Source organism: Poecile atricapillus, chromosome Z (genome assembly GCF_030490865.1).
Source record: "Poecile atricapillus isolate bPoeAtr1 chromosome Z, bPoeAtr1.hap1, whole genome shotgun sequence".
NCBI lineage: Eukaryota > Metazoa > Chordata > Aves > Passeriformes > Paridae > Poecile > Poecile atricapillus.
In genome coordinates, this window is record NC_081289.1 from 89,215,526 (window position 1) to 89,238,079 (window position 22,554).

General features: G+C 38.8%; 1 protein-coding gene across 3 annotated transcripts in view; it reads left to right on the forward strand.

Moving 5' to 3' along the window:
- Positions 1-22,114, forward strand: part of SNCAIP (synuclein alpha interacting protein) — a 93,294-nt gene extending 71,180 nt beyond the window's left edge. For 2 of the 3 annotated variants that reach the window (XM_058827858.1, XM_058827859.1), the window contains exons 7-12: positions 469-594; positions 5,778-5,947; positions 11,843-11,935; positions 14,319-15,387; positions 17,209-17,276; positions 21,541-22,114. In XM_058827858.1, coding sequence (XP_058683841.1) covers positions 469-594; positions 5,778-5,947; positions 11,843-11,935; positions 14,319-15,387; positions 17,209-17,276; positions 21,541-21,625 — 1,611 coding nt within the window. In that variant the 3' untranslated portion in view covers positions 21,626-22,114. The remainder of the gene's footprint in view (positions 1-468; positions 595-5,777; positions 5,948-11,842; positions 11,936-14,318; positions 15,388-17,208; positions 17,277-21,540) is intronic. The other variant, XM_058827860.1, reaches the window with a different exon arrangement.
- Positions 22,115-22,554: the final 440 nt, after the last annotated feature.

Consider the following 22,554-nt stretch of genomic DNA (forward strand, 5'->3'; position numbering starts at 1 on the left):
GTGGGGAATGATTATAGATTTGAAGAATCTAACTGCTCAGCTCTGTGATCTGAGCATAATCCTGATTTCATTTTCCAGAGAGGCTTTTAAAGTCTGACCAGATCTCACAACCTGATTTTCAGATTGATACATGGGTTATTCTTCCTCAGGTTTCATCACCAGCACAGAGGCACGCACAATCTTTATATACAATTTCTCAAAATGTGTTACAGTACTCATATTTTTCCTATTATGTCTTTATATAAAATAAGGTATTTCAGCTTTTTTTCCTTGGGGGGGGAAAAAGAAACCCAAAACCCCCAAAAAGACAAACCAGAGTCATATGATACACTAAGACTAAAAAGTTAAGACAGACTGAAAACAAGGAATTATTGGATAGTGTTAGTAATAGATGACAGCACCAGTATTCCTCTAGTATATTTAGCTTTCCAGTATTTCTTATCTTTTGTGACATTTCTTTGCTCTTAGGAGAAAATCCTTCTGTGGCTTCTTCAGTTTATGCAAGAACAAGGGATTTCACTGGATGAAGTTGACCAGGATGGAAATACTGCTGTTCACATAGCTGCTCAACATGGCTATCTAGGATGCATACAGGTAGAGTGAGTGATACCTATCGCAAAATTCTCAAATTCAAGCTTGAATGACAAAAAAAATATTACTGGAAATCTAAGTGGGAACAATTATTGATACATTAAAATATATCAGTAAGAACTTTAAACCAGTAGGAGTCAGACTGAAATACTGAAAAGCTGTGTGGTTTTGATTCTATACTCAAGCATGATGTTGTAAGCCTAAACTAACTTGTATTGCAAGACAAAAGCATGATTATATTGTTTACATATAAGCACCTAGTGTGTATGTTTCTGTGTTACAAAAGGGCAGCCAGTGCAGATATGCATATTTTTCTTATTACTCTGATATATTCCTCCTGTTTCTTTTTCCATTGCGTATTTGTAGATCTACAGCTCTGGGGAAGTATAAAAGATAGGTTTGTTGAATGATTTACACTTTGAGTAAACCATCCTTTACAGACTTACCATCCTGGAATGAATCTGTGCTATACAATAAAGAGTGATGCTGATTTCTAACTAATTTTCAGTGAATCATCTTGGCCACTGAAACCAATATAGTTTTCTTTACAGAGGTGCTAAAAATGGTAATTTGTCCAGATGAGAAGGCTTACACATCTACAATATTTACAGGAGCTGGAATAAACCAGTTTGGATACATCTGTCCAAGTGTCTTCAAATGCCATATGTACACTGGTTTTTTTGTCCACTTCCAGAGACAATGACTCTACCACTTCAATGGTCAGTCTGTTCCAGCGCTTAACAACCCTTTCTGTAATTTTTATTTCCTAATAGCTGATCTAAACCTCCCCTGGCACAACTTGAGTCCAATTCCTCTCGTCCTTGTTACCTGGGAGAGGAGGCCAATCCCTACCTGACTACAATCTTTTATCAGGCAATCGTAGTGAGCAATGTCCTCCCTCAGTAGAGAGCAATGTGCCCCCTCGGTGTCCTTTTCTCCAGGCTAAACAACCCCGGCTGCCTCAACGTCTTTCTTGTTATGAGGCGCCCAGAGCTGGTCACAGGGCTTAAGGTGTGGCCTCACCAGTACAGGGGGATGGTCACTGCCCTGGTCCTACTGGTCACACTATTGTAGACACAGGCCAGGATGCCCTTGGCCACCTGGGCACAGCTGGCTCATGTTGCTGTCAACCAACACCTCTAGGTCATTTTCTGCAGGCAGCTTTTCCAGCCACTCTGCTCCAAGCCTGTAGTACTGCTTGGGGTGGTCCAAGTGCAGGTGAATCTCATGTAGCTGGCCTCAACCCTGCAATCCAGTCTCTGCAGATCCCTCTGGAGAGCTTTCCTGCCCTCCAGCAGATCAGCACTCCGGCCCAACTTGGCATAATCTGTGAATTTACTGACAATGCACTTGATCCCCTTGTCCATGTTGATGATTACAATAAACAGCACTGGCCCCAACCCTGAGCCCTGGGGAACACCACCACTGACCAGCCACAGTCTGGATTTAAATACACTCACCACTGCCCTCACAGCTCTGCCATCCAGCCAATTTTTCACTCAGTGAGCAGTACATCCACACCATAGGCAGCCAGATTCTCCACAAGAATACTGTGGGGAACCATATTTACTAACTGGCTTTACTAAAATCTAGTAAAACACGTCCACAGCCTTTTCCTCATCCACTAGGCAGGTCACTTTGTCACAGAATGAGATCAGGTTGATCACGCATCTGCCTTTCATAAACCCATCCCATGGGTGAGATGCCCTGGTTGTCCTGTACGTTTTGAATGAGGATAGCCAAGATGATCTGGTCTATGAACTTGCCTAGCACTGAAATCAGGTTGACAGGCCTGTTCTTTCCTGGATCTTTCTTCAAACCCTTGTTATACATGGGTGCCAAGTTTGGCAACTTCCAGTCACTGAAACCTCCCTGGCTGATCAGTGCTTCTGGTAAATTATGAAGGTGAAGCAACTTCACTTTGTGTTAATTGCAGATATATCCTTTGTCCATCAAATTTTCTAGAACCATTAGTCACTGGAGTACATTTCAGTGTTTGTGTTGTCGGCACTTTGAGCAAAAGCTGTTTGGAGAAGAAATAATAATAAAATTATTCCAGGAAATTGCAGAGAGGTATTTGGTAAACAAACCAGTCATTGGAGAAGAACAGCTAAAAGAATAAATAACCTCTTGGCAGAAAAGCAAGAAATAAAAATTAAAGTGATTAAGTCAAGTTAGGGAGGAAAACATGTCTAAGAAGGAGCAGTAATTCTCAAAGGACTCAGATATGTATCAGTAAACATGTTTTTCCTGTTACCACACATGAACCAATCCACATCATCCTTCAGGCCACTGCAAATACAGAACATTTGTATTATATTTGTATTGTCCAACCTTAAAAGAAATACAGAGAGTGAATTTTCATTATCTAACCTCTTCAGAGAGCAAAGAATATTTGTGCACACTGTTAAGCTGGATCTACAGGTGCAGAGCTTTTATATATGTTGTACTAGTAGTAGTAGTAGTAGTAGTAGTAGTAGTAGTAGTAGTAGTAGTAGTAGTAGTAGTAGTAGTAGTATTGTCTATTTATATATTTGGTCACCAAGAGGACATAACTCTGTAAAAGCCAGTTTGAGAGTATGATATAATAAAAAAGAAAAACAGGTTGAGCTGAATGAATAGACTTGAAGACATCAGACAGATTTGGAGAACATTACCATCTCTGCATTTTCTTACTGAGAGGACATGTCTTTTTTCGTAAAGGTGAGGAATGGATCCTGTAGAAACTCATATGAGAATAAAGTAAACAAACCATCACATCCGTGCTGAATCTAGTGGATTTATTTTTGTATTGTAGCCAATTGCTATGATCAGTTGGAAAAAAATGGATAGAGGAAATGTTTATGATTCAGTAGTGGGGGGCACTGTTTTGGTAGAGGATATGCCTAGGGTTGCTATGGAGTGTGTGTTTAGGTTTGCTATCTCAACTGTGCCTCATCAAGATGTGCAGTGCATTTGAAGGAGAAGTGTAGATTATTTTGAACAGAGTGTTGACATCTGCAGGCTGTCTTCATAGATAAAACTAAACAAAGAGACTAGCCCTGCTTTCCCTGTGAAGAACAAACCTTAATAAATGGCTTAGAATTCTAAAGATTATTTTATTTTAGGTAAATACACAATTCAACAAGTTTAAGTTTAAGTTTAAGTGATGCTATGAGAAATAACGCATGAAAATATCTAGTGGTGATAAAAATACACATCATCAGTAATATCACTTCAATAGCACCTCACAGTCTTAAATGTAGTTGATATTTTGTTTTCCTGTGAAACAAAATAAGCCCTGTGCCCAGTAAGCTTACAGCCTTATTTAAAATAATGTACAGTGAATAAACTGGTAAGAAGAAAGAAGTGATAAAGGTAACAGGGAAACTATAGGCAGCAGCATAAAAACTGAAGAATCACAGGCTATCAGTGATTCCCTGTCCCACTTACTCACTGTGTTTGTGAGTATGACACTCCTATCATGTTTCAAACTATATGATTACTTCCTGCAAGGTCATAACTATCCTTTGGTTTCTTTCTTGACAGATTATTCCCAATATATTGATATGAGATGCAGTGCAAGGGTTCATAACTTTCCTTTCTGTATGGTTTTAGCAGACCAGACAGACCACCCATTCCACTTCTCTGTCATCAGATGTAGAGATCTCTTTGTCTGCCGTTTGTGGTCAGCCAAGTCACTCCAACCCTCAGTGGTTTACCAGCTCTGCTTGGATACGTCAAGCAAGAGCTCAGCCATGCAATTTGTCTTCTGCAGGTGTATGCATAAAGTTAATGACGCTGTAATTTCTGGCTGTATAGGATCACAAGTTTTCCTAGGGGTTGGTATCAGTGTGTATCAAAGAATTGCTGAGAATATTTAGGTCCTATTTTACCTACTCCAGCAATGCAAATAGCTCCTAAATGATCATCACAAACAGATTATAAAGAGGGAAGGCTTGGTCTCAAATCTTGCTTCAGTCATTGGATGGCTTGAGGTCAGCCAGACATTCTTATGCACATAGAATGCTCTTTATTCTAGTCTCAGAACAACTCAAATGTCATGCTTACAACCTGGATGGTTCTCCAGCAGCAAGCTAGGGTTCTCTGCTGGTACAGTGAGTAATACAGGGATATACATCAGGGTATAAGATTTTATTTTTCTTGAAGACTAAAAGCTGACACATATTTCAGTATTTGTTCAAAAGAAAATAGTGACTAACCAAGCAAGTCCAAAGGAATGAGACTTCTGTCAGCATTAAAAAGCCACACCCCCCCCCGCCCCCCCCAAAATTCCAACTAGATTGATAAAACCCATTGTACAGTTCTTTATCTGCAATAAGAAATTTCTGCCTATCTGACCTAAAGTGTCTGCCCTATCTTTTATGTCTAAGCATTACTCAGTTAAGGAGTCAGGACACTGAGACTTCCCTATTGAGTGTTTTAAACATAGGGATTCTGCTGTGGTAGAAAATGGAGAGCTAACCAACAAAAGGAGTCAGCAATTACTGTAGCAAAGACATTACTAAAATGAGATTCTAAGGTTGTGTTTCAATGCCTTGCAGTGTGAAGATCCTAAGAACAGAGCCTTTACAGCTCATCACCATCCACTATAAACTGACTAGCAATGTGTTCATGCTGCTCTGGACCTGGATGCAATATAGAGCAGGTGTTCTGTGTCTTCTTTTCTAGGCCTGCCATGTGTAAACTTATCACAATGTTCTGTAATGCATAGATAGGTGCACCTGCAAAAGTTTATTACTGTGGTACAGGAGAGAATCAATAGGTGGCCAAATTAAAGTCCTCTGAAGTCCTCTGTTTTCATTTGGTAGTCCCACTTACTGTATGAATGCTCCAAGTGATGCTATGCTGTACAAATGAATGAACAGAAAACAAATTAATTTAGTAGAATTTCAAGGGGAGAGGAAGGAATAATATATAAAATATAGTCTCTTTATAGCTCTTCTGAATTGCAGCTCATAGTAACTATGTTACTACTGCACCTGAGTGGTAGATTTTAGTGGTACCTGGTTTGAATTCAAGCTGCAAACAGATTTGTCAGAGACTGAATTTTAAAAATTACTGTCTTAGAGTAATGTTTTTCAAGCATTTATTCAGGAGTTCTTGTCCAGTCATTCTTGTGCTGATCAGAAGTCACAGCAGAGATTTGCTTACAAATGTCACTGTTCCCTTTTATGTTTTCACAGACATTGGTTGAATATGGAGCAAATGTGACCATGCAGAACCACATGGGAGAGAAACCTTCACAAAGTGCTGAGCGGCACGGGCACACCATGTGTTCCCGCTACTTAGTAGTTGTGGAGACATGTATGTCACTGGCCTCTCAGGTTGTCAAGCTGACTAAGCAGCTGAAGGAGTAAGTGTTTCGTTGTTAGCAAGAGGGATTGATCTTAAAATAATAACCTAATTCATCTTCGGTTTGTTAGCAGTGTCTATCTTCTCCTTCTTATGTATGACATTTTAAAGTCATATTTCTACCTTGTTTCTGCACTCTTTCCTGCTCTCAAGTATTTGTCCCTTCACCTTTAGCAGCTGTTTTTCAGCTGTTCTTTTTTGTGGCAGTGTGCTGTGTACATACAGCACACAGTGGCAGCTGAAAAGGGTATGTACGAAGAAAGCCAGTCCCTTTTCCCTTTGCATATCTTGCAATCACATCATTACAGATCACAATTTCTCTTCATATAGCATGCTTTTATGTACAGGTTACAGTGCTGCATGCTGATGTTGGGAGGAATAGTGGAAATAATAGTTGGAAGGATTTTTTTTTTTGGTCTTGGAAAGTCACCAAAACCTACAATGTCTACTCAGGAAATACCTTATATTCTGTATTTCTTAATAGGAACTGGTTTTAATATTTTGGTATGTTTTTATTATGCATTCTGTAAAGAGCCTATTATTTTGAAACAAAAATTATTTTAATTGCTTGTTTTAATTGTAGATGCAGTTACTGTGGCTTAACATGTCACTATCCTCATAAGACTCTTAGAAACCATCACCACTGACCTGACATTGTTCCAGCACAGACATATGATCAAAATGTCAGCTATCACACTTCATGAAAATAACTTCCGATGACCCCATGTTTCAAGGAGACCATATCATTTTGTGGTGATAAATGTGTAGCTAATTGTATTGGGTATAAATTACAGTACTCTACTAGCAGGGGAGCTGCAGAGTGGCCTCAGTGAGAACAATTGAGGGGTTTTCCTTTGCTAACAGAACTCTCTGCAATAGACCTACTGCAGGACACAGCTAAGCCCCACCAGTCATTCTTGCGGCACCTCTGTGAACACTGACATAAAGGAAAAATACAAACAAAAACACATAGGGCATTTCCCTAGAAGACAGCATTAGCATCTGACTCATATGAATATATAATGAAATATATTTTCCCCATAATTCAGCAGAAAAAAAACCCAAACCACACATACACACCAGGAAGCAGAGGTGGCAGCCACAGGATACCCATGCTTCAGTTCTTTTCTATTCTCATCCAGTATTTGATAAAAGCTTTACCTCTCATATGGAAAAAATGGAGTTATTATGTGAGTCAGCAGGCTGCTTACTCCCACAGAAATAGTCAAGTTGTGACTTTCATGACAAAAGCATTAACACTTCTCCAAGTATCCCCATTGTCTCACAGACTGCGTCCATAGGAAGTCATTGAAATTATTCTTGTCTGGCTCCTGATTCATTTATTTGCTTGTTTCAGCTGGAGTTTAATCTGCTTCCCTTCAGCAGCCTATTTTTCAGGCTTCAGATTAGTTTCAGTAAGTGCAGCAGTAGCCTTTTCTCCCTCTTCTACAAACATTTGTCTCTTGCTCAACCCTGTTGCAGTTTACTGAGGCAGTGAAATAATCTGTTTTCTGCTTGAAGGAGCAGCTTCTGCATGGCTATTTGGGCTGCAGGCCTCAGGCCACAAGTGGTTTTGATAGATGCAGTGGACCATGTTCAGAGGCTCATGCTCAGGAGCCAGAAGGGATAATGGAGGAAGACTCTTGCCCTGCTTTGCAGTCCTCATCCTTCTGAAAAATCCAAGGATGGTACAAAGTACATCTGTTGAACAGCTTGTCAAGGGGACCCTTAGCACAGGAGAATTCACTGGCTGCAGCATCTCTGAAAATCCTGAAAGCAATTCTGAAGATCTTGCAGACATTAGATGGCAGCAGATGGAAGTCAAGTTGGCTATTTAATTCTTTCAAATGTATGTAACATAGCTGTTACATAGGAATAACTGCAACCTGGGCTGGCTTTCCTGGATTTTCACCAACTACTTCTCCCAGGGTTAATGAACACTGTTCTAGACATGGAAGAGGTATGATTGTATCATGATGGATTACCTGAACAGTCAGTATCAACACTGAGGGCTCTTATGTGCTTCCCAGGCTTCCTTCAGTTTCCATAAGCATGAGCTGATTATGCAGTCCTCTTTAATTTGAGTGCCTTATTGACGAAATAAAAGAGCCTCATCTGGTAACACTATTTCCCCAGCCACAGGAAGACTGGAATGGTTGATATTCTGCATGAAGAAAAGCAGTGCAGAAACTATAAGGACCTGTGTCGTCAAAGGTTTTAACCCAAAGAAGGATGTCTCATCTTCCACTCTCTTTTTATAGTTCTTCCAGTCATCAAGCAGCACAGAGGAGCTAGAGGGAAGTTATTCCAAGCTCTCATACTGTTTGCAGCCATTCCTTAAGAGAAGGCACAGAATTAAAACAGTAACATCACATTTTTCCAGTCTTCACATCTTTCAGCTCTTTGAACCAAAGTAGCTCAGATGACAAATACAGAGGAGTATAGAAAAATTTTCTGAGCTGACACCAAGTCTCCATTCAGGGGAAAAAGCCTTTATATTTAGAATAGGGAAATAAGGGGAAATTACAAATGTTCCTTCAAATCTTCACAAGGGGATTAACTGTGAGTTCCCCCCAAAAGGGAAAAAAACAAACAATTCTTTCCATAGGTAGAAAGGAAAATGGCCCTCAAAGACATGCTGTTACTGGCTACAAAATACAAGCTTTGCTTTAAATCTCTTGCTAATTACAGAAGATTTTTTCAATCCAGTATGACTTTCTGAGCTAAAAAAAATTACTTACAACAGTCACAAAAGTTTCCCATAGAGACGATACAAATTTGTTTTCATTTTACTTCCTGAGGTCTTCACAAGTCTTACAATCTTAGTTATTCTCTCACTGATGTCACCTGCCCAAAAAACCCCATAGTTGCCAGTGTAGAAAATTCCTACATGCAGTATAACTTGTTTTATTTGGGCTTTCCTGGTCCAAAGAAACCATGTCATAATTAATGACATGAAGTGAGTGCCTCCATAGACTTCTTTTTGCAATGCTGACTGACAATGGACCTGCATTTCCAGTTTGTACTGTCCTACATTTATGGACTTGGATGGGCAAATCAACTACAGAGTGAGACATTCACTGATTCTTTTGGTATGGTATCCAGCCAAAATGTCCATCAAGGCAAAGATCAAAACAAACCATGAGTCAAAAATTGAGAAAATAATCTAGTATTCTCTGTTGTAGGCACTTCTCTGTGTTGTATGAAAGAAATCCATTATTTTCCTGGAACATCACAGGAGTAGCTGTAAAAATAATCGAATAAAAAAATCTCTGCAGTGGTATGGTAAAGTCTGTTCAAGTTGTTCAGGCTTTTGGTTGGGTGGAGTTTTTTGGGGCTAGAATATGTTATATAGACATACAGTAAGAAACCTGGTATAAATTTTGGAATGTTCCTCTCTTTTTTACTTAGTTAAGCCATTTTATGTTCTGCTTTGTAGCATAGTCATTCTTGTGTTATTTGAATAAAAAAAAAAGGAGTAAAATAAAACATGCTGAGAGGTACTCCTACAGAGCCCAGTGCTTCAGCCTATTCCCTCTGCAGTTACTGAGCTCCCTGATTTCATAAGGAGGTATTTGGGATCCCCAGATGTCTAACTAGACACCAAGGGGTCCTTACATATTACTCACTGGGAGCACTGGCTAAGATCCCCAGAATTTGGTCATCAGTTATGATAAAACAAGTATACCCTCTTACCCCTGAAGCTACACAGATCTTATCTTCTAAATCCATCTGGCTTTTATACTTTACAGTATTGCTATTCCAAGAAGCTGTGATCCCCTGTTTCCAGTGTTATCTTGGAAGATAGAGATATAGATATACATATATAGATACAGATATAGAGATAGAGATATAGATGATATAGATATAGGTATAGATAGATAGGTAGATAGGTAGATAGATAGATAGATAGATAGATAGATAGATAGATAGATAGATAGATACATAGATACATAGATACATAGATACATAGATACATAGATACGTAGATACGTAGATACATAGATACATAGATAGATATAGATGCATGTTATTTATATTTTAGGGATAGTGCTAGCAAGATGTGTGGGTGTCTGTGACTTCTGTACTAACTAGATAAACTGTGAAAATGGACTAAGCTTCAACTCTTTTAGCACAATAAATTAAGTGGAATGAGAACATTACCTCAAGAGGAAGACATGTTGGAGATCGCCACTGAAGCTAAAAACATGAAAAACTGTTAGCTGCATTATTTAGAAAAAGAAATTGAAGAAATGATAAAAGGAAAAGAAAACAGATTAATTGCATCACAACCTAAAAAGAATTTCACTGGCTCTTATAGGAGAGTATCTGGGGAGCTACAATATAAGCTAATGTTGACAGATGGTAGGAGTAATTTTTAAATAGTCTAAGGAAGTATGTAGGCCAGAGGAAGGAAGATGGAAAATTTAAGGAAGAAAGGATCTACATAAAGCATGGCTGTGTTGTAAAATGCAAGGCAGTATGGCCAGAATCACACCTTTATTTCTATGGCACTTTTCAAACTCACTTTGATGCATTAAAACATTTAGTTTTCTGCCAGGCCTGCAAGTACAACCTGTAGTCTAAAAAGTGATCTGGATTCTTTCTGGCATTGATATTGCCATTTATAAGGACTACATCTGGAACACAACTAAACCTTTTGCTGATGGCATGTGAGCTAGGAAAGTGTTCAGCTCGCTGGTAGAGAACTGCCTTAGTTCTGCATATCCAACAAGAATAAAAGTACTAAAAACATATTTCCTAGGCAGCAACAGAAGCAGAGTCCGGGGAAAGCAGATAAAAAGTGATTTACCCATGGTCATTTGGTTAGGACCAGGGAATAAAAACCTCTAAATCTAATTTTCTAGAACTTTTCTAATAATTCTATCTGTGCAGATGCACTGGAAATTACAGATCACTAAATAGACATTATCTGTGGTGGTCAACAAAAAGGGGTGTTTTGATGTTTGGAATGTCTGAATAGTATGGAAGCAGGGAAAGGATGACCTTTTTGTGGCAAGTTGATCTGCCATTCTTGTAAAAGTACTTGAGGCTTTGCAGGTTATTATGCTCAACTGAGACCTTCCTAGGGAAATAGGTATGTTGCAGGACAACAGTTGTGATTACAGGTGATAAATGGAGAATGGAGTTCGTACTGTGGCTATCACTCTCATATTACTAACAATTTTTAGGTACTATTGCAATTTTTTAAGTGCTGGTTTCTAAAGTTATTTGAAAAACAGTGTAGATCACATCACCACACTGAAAGTGATAGACTTGGGTAGGTACAGCACAGGGATAAGGTGGATGCAGAGCCCAGGGGGACCTTTGGAAAGGTTGTACAACAAGCTGGTGTGGTACAGACATCAAACACCTAACTCCATCCCACAGCTGTAGCTTGGACCAATCCTTTCCAGTGGGCAGAAGCTTTGAGTTCATTTGCAAATAGAAAGGGAGATAGAAGTTCCCTGAGCTGTTGCTCAGATGATGAAGGCCATCCACTGAACCTAGGAAGTGACTCCTTAATCTGTGTGCTTTCTATTCTTTTCCATAAACAAGTAAGAAACAAATGACCCTAAGCTGGCAATTCACTGACAATTCAATTCACTGTTGCTTATGATCACACACTTGTCCTTATATGAAGTATAATAAATAATCTGACAAGTAGGTTTTTCTCAGTTGTTCTTGTACAGTGATTACAAAATGTCAGCAGAGATTCAGACAGAAGTACAAACTCTCTGTTCTTATTGTAAGTTCTCTTTTCAGTACATAAAGTACAGGTGAGAAGGACTTCTTTCTTTAATACAAAGTTGAAAGGGTAGTATCAGTTTTCCTGTAACTTGCTTCTGCAGTAAGTTTTACAATTTGAGGTAAACAGTCTTATATTTTCTTGCAGGCAGACTGTGGAACATGTGACGTTACAGAACCAGCTCCAGCAGCTTTTAGAAGCCCAGCGGTCAGAGGGCAAGTCACTGCCCACATCCCCAAGGTAAGGTGATTGGAACTGTACTTGCAGCCTGTATTTGCACATCTTCATAATATATCAGTTGTCAGGAGAAGCTGTCATCTGGCTAAATAGTAGATGTGTTCTGTAAAGAAGATGTGGGGGTTTTACCCCATGGACTCAGAGCTGAGCTTCTGGAATTTGACAGCGGGTAATGCTGATAAATATTGGAAATTTTTGAGTATAATAGTTCCTGCTTCCCAATAGAGTGAAAGCAAATTTTACAGTGGAGTGTAGTATATTTTGAACTAGATGAACAGCAGAAAATCCTAGAAATCCTAGGAAAGATGTAAATTTTGGTGTTTCGTTGGTCTATCATACATTACTTTCAACAGTAAATTATAAAAAGTTACCAAAAAAACCTGCTTTCATATTATAAAGCTCCTTATAGTCATTAAATCTTTTACCTGCTGTAGCTTGTATAAAAAGTTAAAACTCTGGAAACTTTATGTATTGTTTACCTATCCTGTTAGAAGTCACAGAGAGAAACACAAGTTTCAGACATAAAAGAGGAAGACAGAGGACTGGATCTCTCTGAGAGTGAGAAATCGGCATGGAAGCAGATGAAGCAAGCATGACTTCACTCTCACAGCAATCTGAAGATGATTTTGAAAGAAATAAAGTAACTCACATGCAAATAGAGCTCAGTTTATCCTTGTTTTTAATATATTTTTCCCTCTGGAAGCCATATACAGTGCTTCTCCCTGTTTCATAGTTGTTAGAGAGCTACATGCGTGTGAAACTGTAAAGCTGGTGTGAAAGTTCTGCAGCCATTGACAATCTGAGCTTTGGTTCATCAAGTAGGAACTTTCAGGGTCAGTGACTGTTCTTTTTCAATTCTCACAGAATCATGAGCATTTTTCTGTACAAGTGCTCTGTGGCCCAGAATTAAATATATACTGTTTCAGACAAATGCAAACAGTTGCAGTAGTTGATAACAAAGACATTGCAATTGGAGACACATTTGTGTAAAGGAACTTCATCTAGGAAAGGGCTGTGAACTCCAAAGTCCTGCTGAAGTAGAAAACCACACTGGAAAAAGGGCTTTTTGCCTGTTGTAAGGAATCTTAGTCTTCCCTGTGTGCCAGCTCAACAGGGAGAATGGGGCCAAAAACTGTTTTCCAGCTCATTTGGTTTTTGTGATTTCTGATGCCTCATCTTTCCAAGTGGTCTCGTATCTAAGTTCTGGTGTGCACCAGGACTGTTTTATTTTCAGTATCAGATAAGATCAGGTGAAAGCAGATCCCTCATCATTCATTATTCCTGTAAAAGGGTAGGCTTCAACATCATTTTAGTTAAGTCAGCAAGTCTGAAAATTACACTCTATTGTATTTCATACTTGGCTGCTACTCTTCCTTCTAGTTGGAGCTCACTTGGAGATATTTTCATCATCCAAGGAGGCAGTAGCAGATCTAAGAGAACATATCCCTTTTATTAGGAATGTGCACTGTAGATAAATGCATGTTCTTCAGAGTGTTTAGGTTTGCCTCAGGAAAAAAAAAGCATTGAATTAATTAAAAATAAGGTGTCTAGTAGAGGCATGTGAACTTTTTACACTGTGAGAACTATGGACTCATCAGAGCAGAAAGAGCTTTACAAGAACCTAATTTTTTTCTTGCTTAGAGGAAAAGTGGTTTAAAGTAAGAATGTGAAGTGTTACGAGCTCTAGCATATGCCACAGGAAAAGAAAATGTCTCTGCAATTTATATTCTTCACAAATCAGGCATTGTTGAAATTGCTGTTCCCTTCTGTAAAACAGTTGGAGTTCTAAATTTAATTTATTATTCTATTTGTATTGAAATACATACATGTCACCTTTCTCTTGCTTTTCAGTATTTCATGTATGGAAAGGTTTTGAGTGCAAATTGCCCTGACTTTTTATGAGGTCTTATATGGTTGTTATTATTAATACCAGCTGCAGTTTAGATTTATGAAATCATTGCTATGCAGAGAGGTGGTACTTTCATAGGACTTAGAGTAAGCCACTTTTGTATTATCATGTGATTTGGATAGTAGGCATTTGGCCTTCTGGCAGTTTTTTGCATGTCAGCTCACACAAATAGGAGTGGTTTCTCTCGAGTTTTCCTCATAAAATAGGAAAACTTGAATAGCCATTCTAAGCCTTGATTTTAAGGAGTTTTTAATTTGTAAGAGAAGGTGAAGATACTCATTCTACATAGGAGTGGAAACAGTATTGCATCCTTCTCTATGTAGTCTTTGCTGTGGCATCACAGTAATGAAGTCCATGTGAGCAGGGATGAAAAGGACAAGTAACAATAAACTGAGACAGACACATACATTGAAAATGCTGGTTTCACATTTTGGTATGCCTTCATTTGCTGTGACATTTCCTCTTTTTTTCTTTAAGCTTGCCATCATCTCCTGCTTCTAGCAAACCCCAGTGGAAACCATCTGAAGCAGATGAATTGTCTCCACCAAAAAGTAAACTGAACACCCAAGATGGGATTCAGATTCTTGGCAGCTTGGGAACGAGTACATCTAGTCGTGCTCGAGCAAAGATAAAAGATGAGGACTCAGATAAAATCCTGCGCCAGTTGTTGGGGAAGGAAATATCTGAAAATGTCTGTATGCAGGAAAAGCTGACTTTGGAATTTCAGGATGCTCATGCGTCCTCCAAGAACGTGAAGAAGATTTTGCCAGAGAAAAGGGAGTTGAAGTTAGCCCGACTGAGGCAACTGATGCAGCGGTCTCTCAGCGAGTCTGATACAGATTCAGCTAATTCTGAGGACCACAAGAACACCCCTGTGAAAAGAACTGACAAACCAAGACCTCAGCCTATAGTGGAGAGTGTTGAGAGCACAGAGAGTTTGAACATGATGCTTAAGAAGCACACTTCCACAGCAGGACGGCGCTTCCCTTTTGGAATCAGGGTCTCTAAGTCTGTGGACGGCCACAGTCCTTCCCCTACTTCGGAGAGCAGCGATCCAGATAATGAAGCCCCATATCAGTCTGGTACAGTACCTCAGAACCAGTTTTGTGGAGACAACTCTCCATCCAGCACGGATAGTGCCACTGCTCAGAAGGTTGCCACCAGCCCTAAGAGTGCTCTCAAGTCTCCATCTTCAAAGCGAAGAACCTCTCAGAATTTGAAACTGCGAGTAACTTTTGAGGAGCCTGTGGTGCAGGTGGAACTAGCAGAGTCAGAATTAAATGAGGAAAAGGATAAAGACCGGAGCAAAGGACTCATGCGGGCTCCAGCCAGCTCTGGGGAGCATACAGGGGATCAGCTGAAAAGGCCTTTTGGAGCCTTTAGGTCCATAATGGAGACACTGAGTGGCAACCAAAATAACAACAACAACTGTCAAACAGCAAACCTCATCAAAACCTCCTCAACGTTGCCTTTTACCTCACTAGGAAGGAAGACAACAGAAAGCAAGGGAAATCCAGCAGTTGTCTCAAAAGGAAGAAACAAGCCAGTGAGTACATGGAAAGAAGGAGGGGCCTTTATTTTCTTGTCTCGTTAAGTAATGCATAAGTTTGACAGCTTCTTCCTTCTGCCTTTGTTTTGCAAAATGATACAGACAAATACTTTATTGTATTTGACCTACAGAAAGCCCATCTTTTTAGTTCTGGAACTTTTTAGTTCTGGAAGAATTTTCCAAGGAGCGGTATTGCTTATGTATAGAGTCTGTGCTCTTAGGGCACATGATTCACATATTCTGTGTTGAAAGTTTTCCACAGAGATTTGATTCACATGGAAATGATGTTTGCTGTTGCAGCGAGCGACAAAACATGCAATGAGAATGCCAGTCTTGAAACCTTGGGTTTTCTGAGGAGTAAATAACTGAAGAACTAGCCCTGTCCTGTCCTATAAAAACTGATGAGGCCAAAAGAATAAGAAAAATAACAATGAAAAATTGAAGAAATGCTCCTTCCTGCTTCTGTGGGAGCTACAGCCAACCCTAGGTTTTGAAGCTGTCATTGGCAAGTCTTCTTTGACCACCTTCTGTGCTATCCTCATAGCATAGAATCTTCTTGTATCAGAGTATATGGTTGGCCTGCCATAAAACATACTGGATTCAGATCTTCCCATCTCTCTGCAGTGAACAGAGTGCCTTTTCTGGAAACCCAAGGGAAAGAGGGGTGTGCACAGTTAAAAGGCTGGTGGTCTTCTTGTTTAAAAAAAAGGAGAAAATACTTGGAACAACTGCATCTTTCAAGGTTTTAGGTCAGCCTAGGTCATAGGTTGGACTTGATGATCTCAAAGGTCTTTTCCAACCTGGTTAATTCTGTGATTCTGTGATTTTGTACTGAATAAAACAGACAGATGTAGGAAATACTGTGGGTGCAGTATGTTTGTGAAGTGGAGAGAAGTGTAAGCATCTGGAGATACAATAGAGGTGAGTGAGAGGGAATGGTAGATGATTTAATCCTCTGTGGAGGACAGGGAGGGAGGGAAGCAGTAGATGGAAAGAAATGAAGATTTCAAGATGAAAAAAACACCATAAAGCAGGCCAATAGGAAAGGCAGCAGCAGTGGTGAATTATATACTGTAAAAAGTATGACAAGGTAATGGGAGAAAAATACAGGAAAATCTTAGGCAAAGAGGAGGCAAAAGAAACAGTGGAAAGAGAGAACTGGGAAATAGTGAATGGTTCACATTAGTGGGTACTGTTAGACCAGTAGTGCTATAGCACACTGAAATTAAATTAAACTGAATGAAAAATTCAACCTAAAGGGCTAAATTGAAGTGGGACTGCATTTCTTAAGGTTTACTCAGGATTAAAATATGAACTACTGATTTGAGTAATTAAAGATGTGCACCATCTAGTTGAACACCCAATTTGACTAAGTATTTTTATAACACACTGGCGATTTTTTTTTTATAAATGGGTGAATCAGATTTCATAGTGGCAGAGGAAAAGACAGTCTGTCTTCAAAGATTTTCTGATAAATTGCAAGGCCATGAGTCATTTTTGTAATTCCATAAGAAATTTGAAGGATTATATCAGGTAATTCTAACAGTATTGATGCTTGCAACATAAAATGCTTGTTCTGTGAAAAGGCCATGTTTGCATGTATTGCTGCCAGCATCAGAACTGTGGAAAGAAGAAATGGTCATACCAACTGACTGGACCACAGCATGTATTTCAAAGAGGTAACAGATTCAGGCACAAAAAGAAATCTGTTAAAATGTTACTGTGGCTATCTGGCTGCATGTTTTAGTGGATTTCCATGTTATGCATGTGCGAAGCTCTGTGCATGCTCTTAATTGATATGCTGTTGTACTTCCTTAGGATCCTTACTTCAGCTACACCAGTCTTTCTTCTAGCACCTTGAATGAAGAACTGTGTAACTTTGCTTGGTATGTGCTTATGCATGGTAATGTTTAGCATCTCTGTTGCCTTCTTTTCTCAAATTGTATGTGTCTGTTAACATTGTAACTGAAACACTGGAATCAACTGATTCACGAGAGGGAAAGTAGATGAACATCTGAATTCCTAGAAAAGCAGAAATTTATGATGGATTTCTGCTGATGTCACCATTGAACTCGCTACAGGGTTTCAGTTCCAAGCAAGTACAGAAAGTATTCAGGCTCATAAATCCACCAGGGTGTATAGCAGACTTTGGCTGAGTATTCTGCCTCTGTTGAATAAAAGTCAAGTACCAGATGAGAATGGAAATTAAATTTCCTCTCATGAGAAGAACAAAAAGACCACAGTTCATCTCTAAATAGAGAATATAGAGAACATGAAGCAGAATGCTGTACTTTAAGTCTAAGTGCTCTTCTATTTTCACACATTTTTCTTACTCTCCCTTAGACTTTGACGTTAAATTTGGTTTTTAAGTCTGATTAATTCTGCCTGTATTCGAACTCCTTAATTTAGTCCTGTTCCATCAGGATTATTCAGGCAGATAGAGACCAGTCCCTCAATTCCATAAAGATATGTTAGAAAAAACACCACTTGATAAAATATTTGTTTATTTTATAAGCAAATGGTCTCTAAAAATGACCTGTCATTTTCACCTAACTCTTAACACTAACAAATTCCTTTTTTCTATTTCTGTTAAACTGAAATGTAAGTAGTTTGATACTAGTTATTCTGCAGTTCAAAACCCTAAGTCACTTTCAAGTTAGTGTTTTCTAAATATCTAATACATGGAGGAAGGGAGGTCCATTCACCAGTTCTCTATTACCAGAACCTTCCCATACCTAAAAACTCAATTTCTGTAATGGAAATGAGAGTCTTGTCCAGAAGCCATTGGCAGTGGTGTATGTGAAACCAGAAACGGTAAGATTTCCAAGAGGTTTCATTCTCTCCTGAAAAAAAAGAGGGAAACTTCTCTGGAGAAGGCTGAATAGCAGCAGTTTGAGGGGAGCATCAGTGGGCAGCTTCCAGTCAAAACATCCAGCTGCCTGTCCAGATTATAGATTAATGCAAAATGATTAATCTCATCCTTATGTTAGAGCCATCTCCCCGATGTTGGCAGTTGTTGTAATTTGTCACTTGCCTTGTGTAACTTCTCTTGTGTAAGAAATCCCTGGCAATGTGGCATTTTCCCAGAAGTGAGAGACAGGGAAAGTCTGGCTGCCACTGCAGGTCTGTGCAGTCATTTGCTGGGAGGGTGATGGCTAGGCATGAACTCCTGGCTATCCCTCCAGGCACTGCGGGTCTAGGCACCATGTCCTAAAGCTGCCCCCATTACCATGGACACATGGAGAACCAGAATAGGAAACAAGGAGCAGAGTGCACGAAGGGCACAGCTTGAGGAGGCTGTTACAGTACCCAAAAATTAGGAAGTAGGAAAACTATGTGTCAAAGTCTGTGGCATGAGATTTCCAAATACCACGTAAGAATAGAAGATGTATTTTGGTTTTCAGAAATCGGGACACAGACCTGAAGGTTCTCAGAGCTTCTAAGCTAGCCTTTGCAGTGACCTTTAGCATATGTTGTGATTTTTGAATAGCAAAATGTGTGCCTGACATTTGTCAACTACATGATGCCCAGTAGTTGTGACATTTAAATCTTAAAAGAACATCACCATTGTGTGCACTACAAGCTCCTGGACACTGTTTGAATTTTCCCTGGATAGCCTGGGGAGACTACGTAATTGCCATTTCAGAACTATTTCAGAAAAAGAAAACAAAAAAAAATATTTTTTGGAGAGCAGGATGGTCTTTGGTGGTTAAAGCCTTCACAGATTTTTATATTGGGCAGTTATATTTCTGAACGCTGTCCCAAGCCCATTTTGACGCTACACCCTTATATAGGGGATTTAGTTAGCATTTTCTGAAATCTGAAGTCATTATAAAAGATCTTCTTTCAGTGAAATGACATTCCAGTTGATTAGTTTCCAGCACCTTTTTTCTTCAGCTTCTGTTCTTTTCGTTTGTTTTTTTGTTGTCCGTAGAAATGCCCCAAAGTACATTAAGGCTTTGTAGTTTACTTTTTCAAGCTGGTCACAGCTTAATAGTAGACAACTGTGCTGAAATTATAGTGGCCTTTTAATTTTTAATTTTATTTTTTTTTTAAGCCTTGGAGGAAATTTTGGATGTGTAATACAGTTTTGGATACTTTTTCCTTTTTTAGAAGGATTATCTAGTTTTTGCAAATTACAACTCCAAGCAAATACTTGTAGTAGTTTTTCCATCTTACATGTATGCCAATGAACAGTTCTTTCCCACACTTCAAATCATCTGAGATCTGCATTACATTAAAATAAGCAATAACTCACCATATCAGTATAAAACCCTGTATTAGGTACAGCTATAAGCAGCAAAAATTGCCTCCTACATGGGAGCACTCAGCAGAATCCATCATTAGATGTCTGTCAGATAGTAAAATAGGCATGCTTCTAAAAGAGCAAATGGATCTAACCTAATACATATCCCACTGCTAGGCCTAATACTGGATAAATTACAACTTCAAATATATCCTCCAGTAAAAGAATGCTTATCTGTATGTCTGACAAAATAGTTACCATACCATTCGTATCAGTAGAGTATAACATGAACGTGAAAGTAACCTTGTCACAGAAGATTTATATTAGTTCTCTGGTGAACTGTTGTGATCATGCATCACTGCTTGTTGCCTGAGAGGATGTATTAGTGGTGATACAGGCACTGGAAGATGTTAGAAATTTCATTAGATATTTGGTTACCAATTTGAAATATTGGTAATACATTTTCACATACATTTTATGTATGTGAAATGTATGTAATACATTTTCATGAGGCACAGTAGAGACACACCTAGAGACATCTGTATTAGCTAGAAGTTTCCTCTTTGAGGTCACATTGCAACTGTATAGCTGCCAAAGGAGGTCTTTGGTGAGCCTCTCTACATGGGGAACCCACCCACAGGCTCTTTCAACGCTGCAAGCCCAAGCCAATGCAGCAGGTAAATCTTAGCCTTAGAAGGCCTCCTTTAGTAAAGATACATGGTTAACACTATGATAACAGCAATGCCTATTAAAATGCCAACATGTAGGTATGGCAAAGAGTTAAGCTCCTCTTTTACCTCCTCAGACTCAGTCCTGCAAAGTTGGTCTCACCTGGCTCAATTCTGTGCCTTTTGCTCTTGCTTTGGGTAGGTGACAACTGCAATTTAGATGTATAAAGTGGGGTTTAAAATATAATGATCACACATGTGCTTCTTATTAGGACCCAAAACTATGGTCCCTGAGGTCAGCTTCTGTTAAACCCTGAAGCAACCACCAGGTTATCTAATCATCCTAAGTATAAGTTTCTTGGGAATATTTGGTTCTGTGTGAGGGTTGTAGACTGAAATAAAGCTGTTCTGGCTTCCAAGAGTCAAGCTCACCGATACGTGAGTTAAAGGCAGGCTTCTTCATGCACACTCTTGCTCTCACTCTAGTGTCTGTCCTTTGCAGCATCAAACCAGCTAATCATGATTGTATTGTAGCACTTGCTTTTCAGTAGTAATAACTTAAAGTGAGGCTCTTAATGGGTTCGACAATTGCTGTGGACTGGATGCTTCATCAGCAATTAGTTGGAAGGTTAATTGAAGAGAATGGGAATATAGTGGGAATTCAGAACAAGAACATATGAAAGAAAATTAAGAAAATGAGTGCTTCAAATATGTTGTGCCTAATTTTTCTACTCTAATTGGCAAGCTGTCATTCAAGTCTCTTACATTATAGATAGATAGGTTCATTTCTCCCTGATAATTATTAATGAGGACAAGATAATTCTATTACAGGCAGAGTCAGAAACCAATAGGATATGTCTAATGTTGATTGTAGTGGATCTTTCTGTCACTGTGATATTTTTCTCTAAAGTACGAGGAATTTTTTGATACCCTGTGCATTGTTACCAGAACTTGTCAATAGCACACGAATTAATGCTGACACTTGAAAAGCTCTTCATCAGCCCATTGGTTTTCAGGTTTGATTTCAGAATGGAGGTTTTAACTCAGAAAAAAATCCAGAATATTAAAAAGTATTTTGCACAGCATACATATGTCTAGAAAAATAAGCCCAGAGAGAAAGCTGAATTCAGATTTCAGTACATAGAAATGGAACAAAGCAGAGTAAATAAACCCATTGCCAACCCCTTTATATTTTTAGCATTACCACTGAGTAATTTTCTCCTTTTTTTTCTCCAGGCATGATGACATCAACTGGAAAATCCAGAAATCTGACACTCAAAAGAGTACTGAAGAGCCAGAGCTGCAAGAATTCTTCCTCTAAACCGTGTCGTGATGTCTCACTTAGTTTGAAATATCTGAAATATAGCCTTTTGAAACACTAATATGAGACATACCCTTCACCAGCAAAACAGCAGCTGTTAGGATGCCTTAATTTGTATCAGTTAGATCATTTACAAATCTTTTTTATGATATATGTGTATATGTAACTTGTTTGTAAGCTGTGCTGTGTAAAGGCATGGGTGAGCAGAAGTAACAATTTGAAAATTGTTATGACACTTGCAACCTCCAAAATGTTTGTTAGACCACAGAACACGTTTTGTACTTTGTGTCTTGCATGGATATATTGTCATATATCTTTATTTCCCTTTGTCAACAGCATATACTGTCAAAGTTTCATCCAGGACTCTGCCTGTGCAGCTCCTCAGTGAGATCAAGGCAAAAGCATTGATTTTTTTTTTTTTTTCAGTATGTTTTGTCTATTGTTATTTCTATTTTTTGTAAAAAGGAAATAAAGAAGGTGTTAATAGGACACACTAAGTCCAGATACTTCCTATTATTAATTTCCTTTTTCAAGCTTTAATTTTTTATTCTTCTTTTTGACGTTCCTTTGATAATTAGACGACGTCCAGTTTCTGGATTTCAGTCAATTAGTTGTGTCAAGCGTTGCTTTAAGTAGTTTTTAAGTTTAAGAGTCGCTTTTTAGTAGTTCTTTATCAGCTTTAAAACATGTAGAAATAAGAAGTATAAATGCAATTTTAAGTAACCAGTTACTGCTACTTGCACTGTCCTGGCAGTATGTTCAGTTTTGTTGAAGTTACTGCATAATCTGCTGAAACTCTAATCCACCTTCTCTCAAAGCTGTCATGATCCCTTTTTTGAGAGTTCTTTTAACTTTTCACAAGAAAAAAAAAAAAATATTCGCCTTGTTTCTGGTAAACTATGGGTACATTCTTCAAATGTGTCCTACAG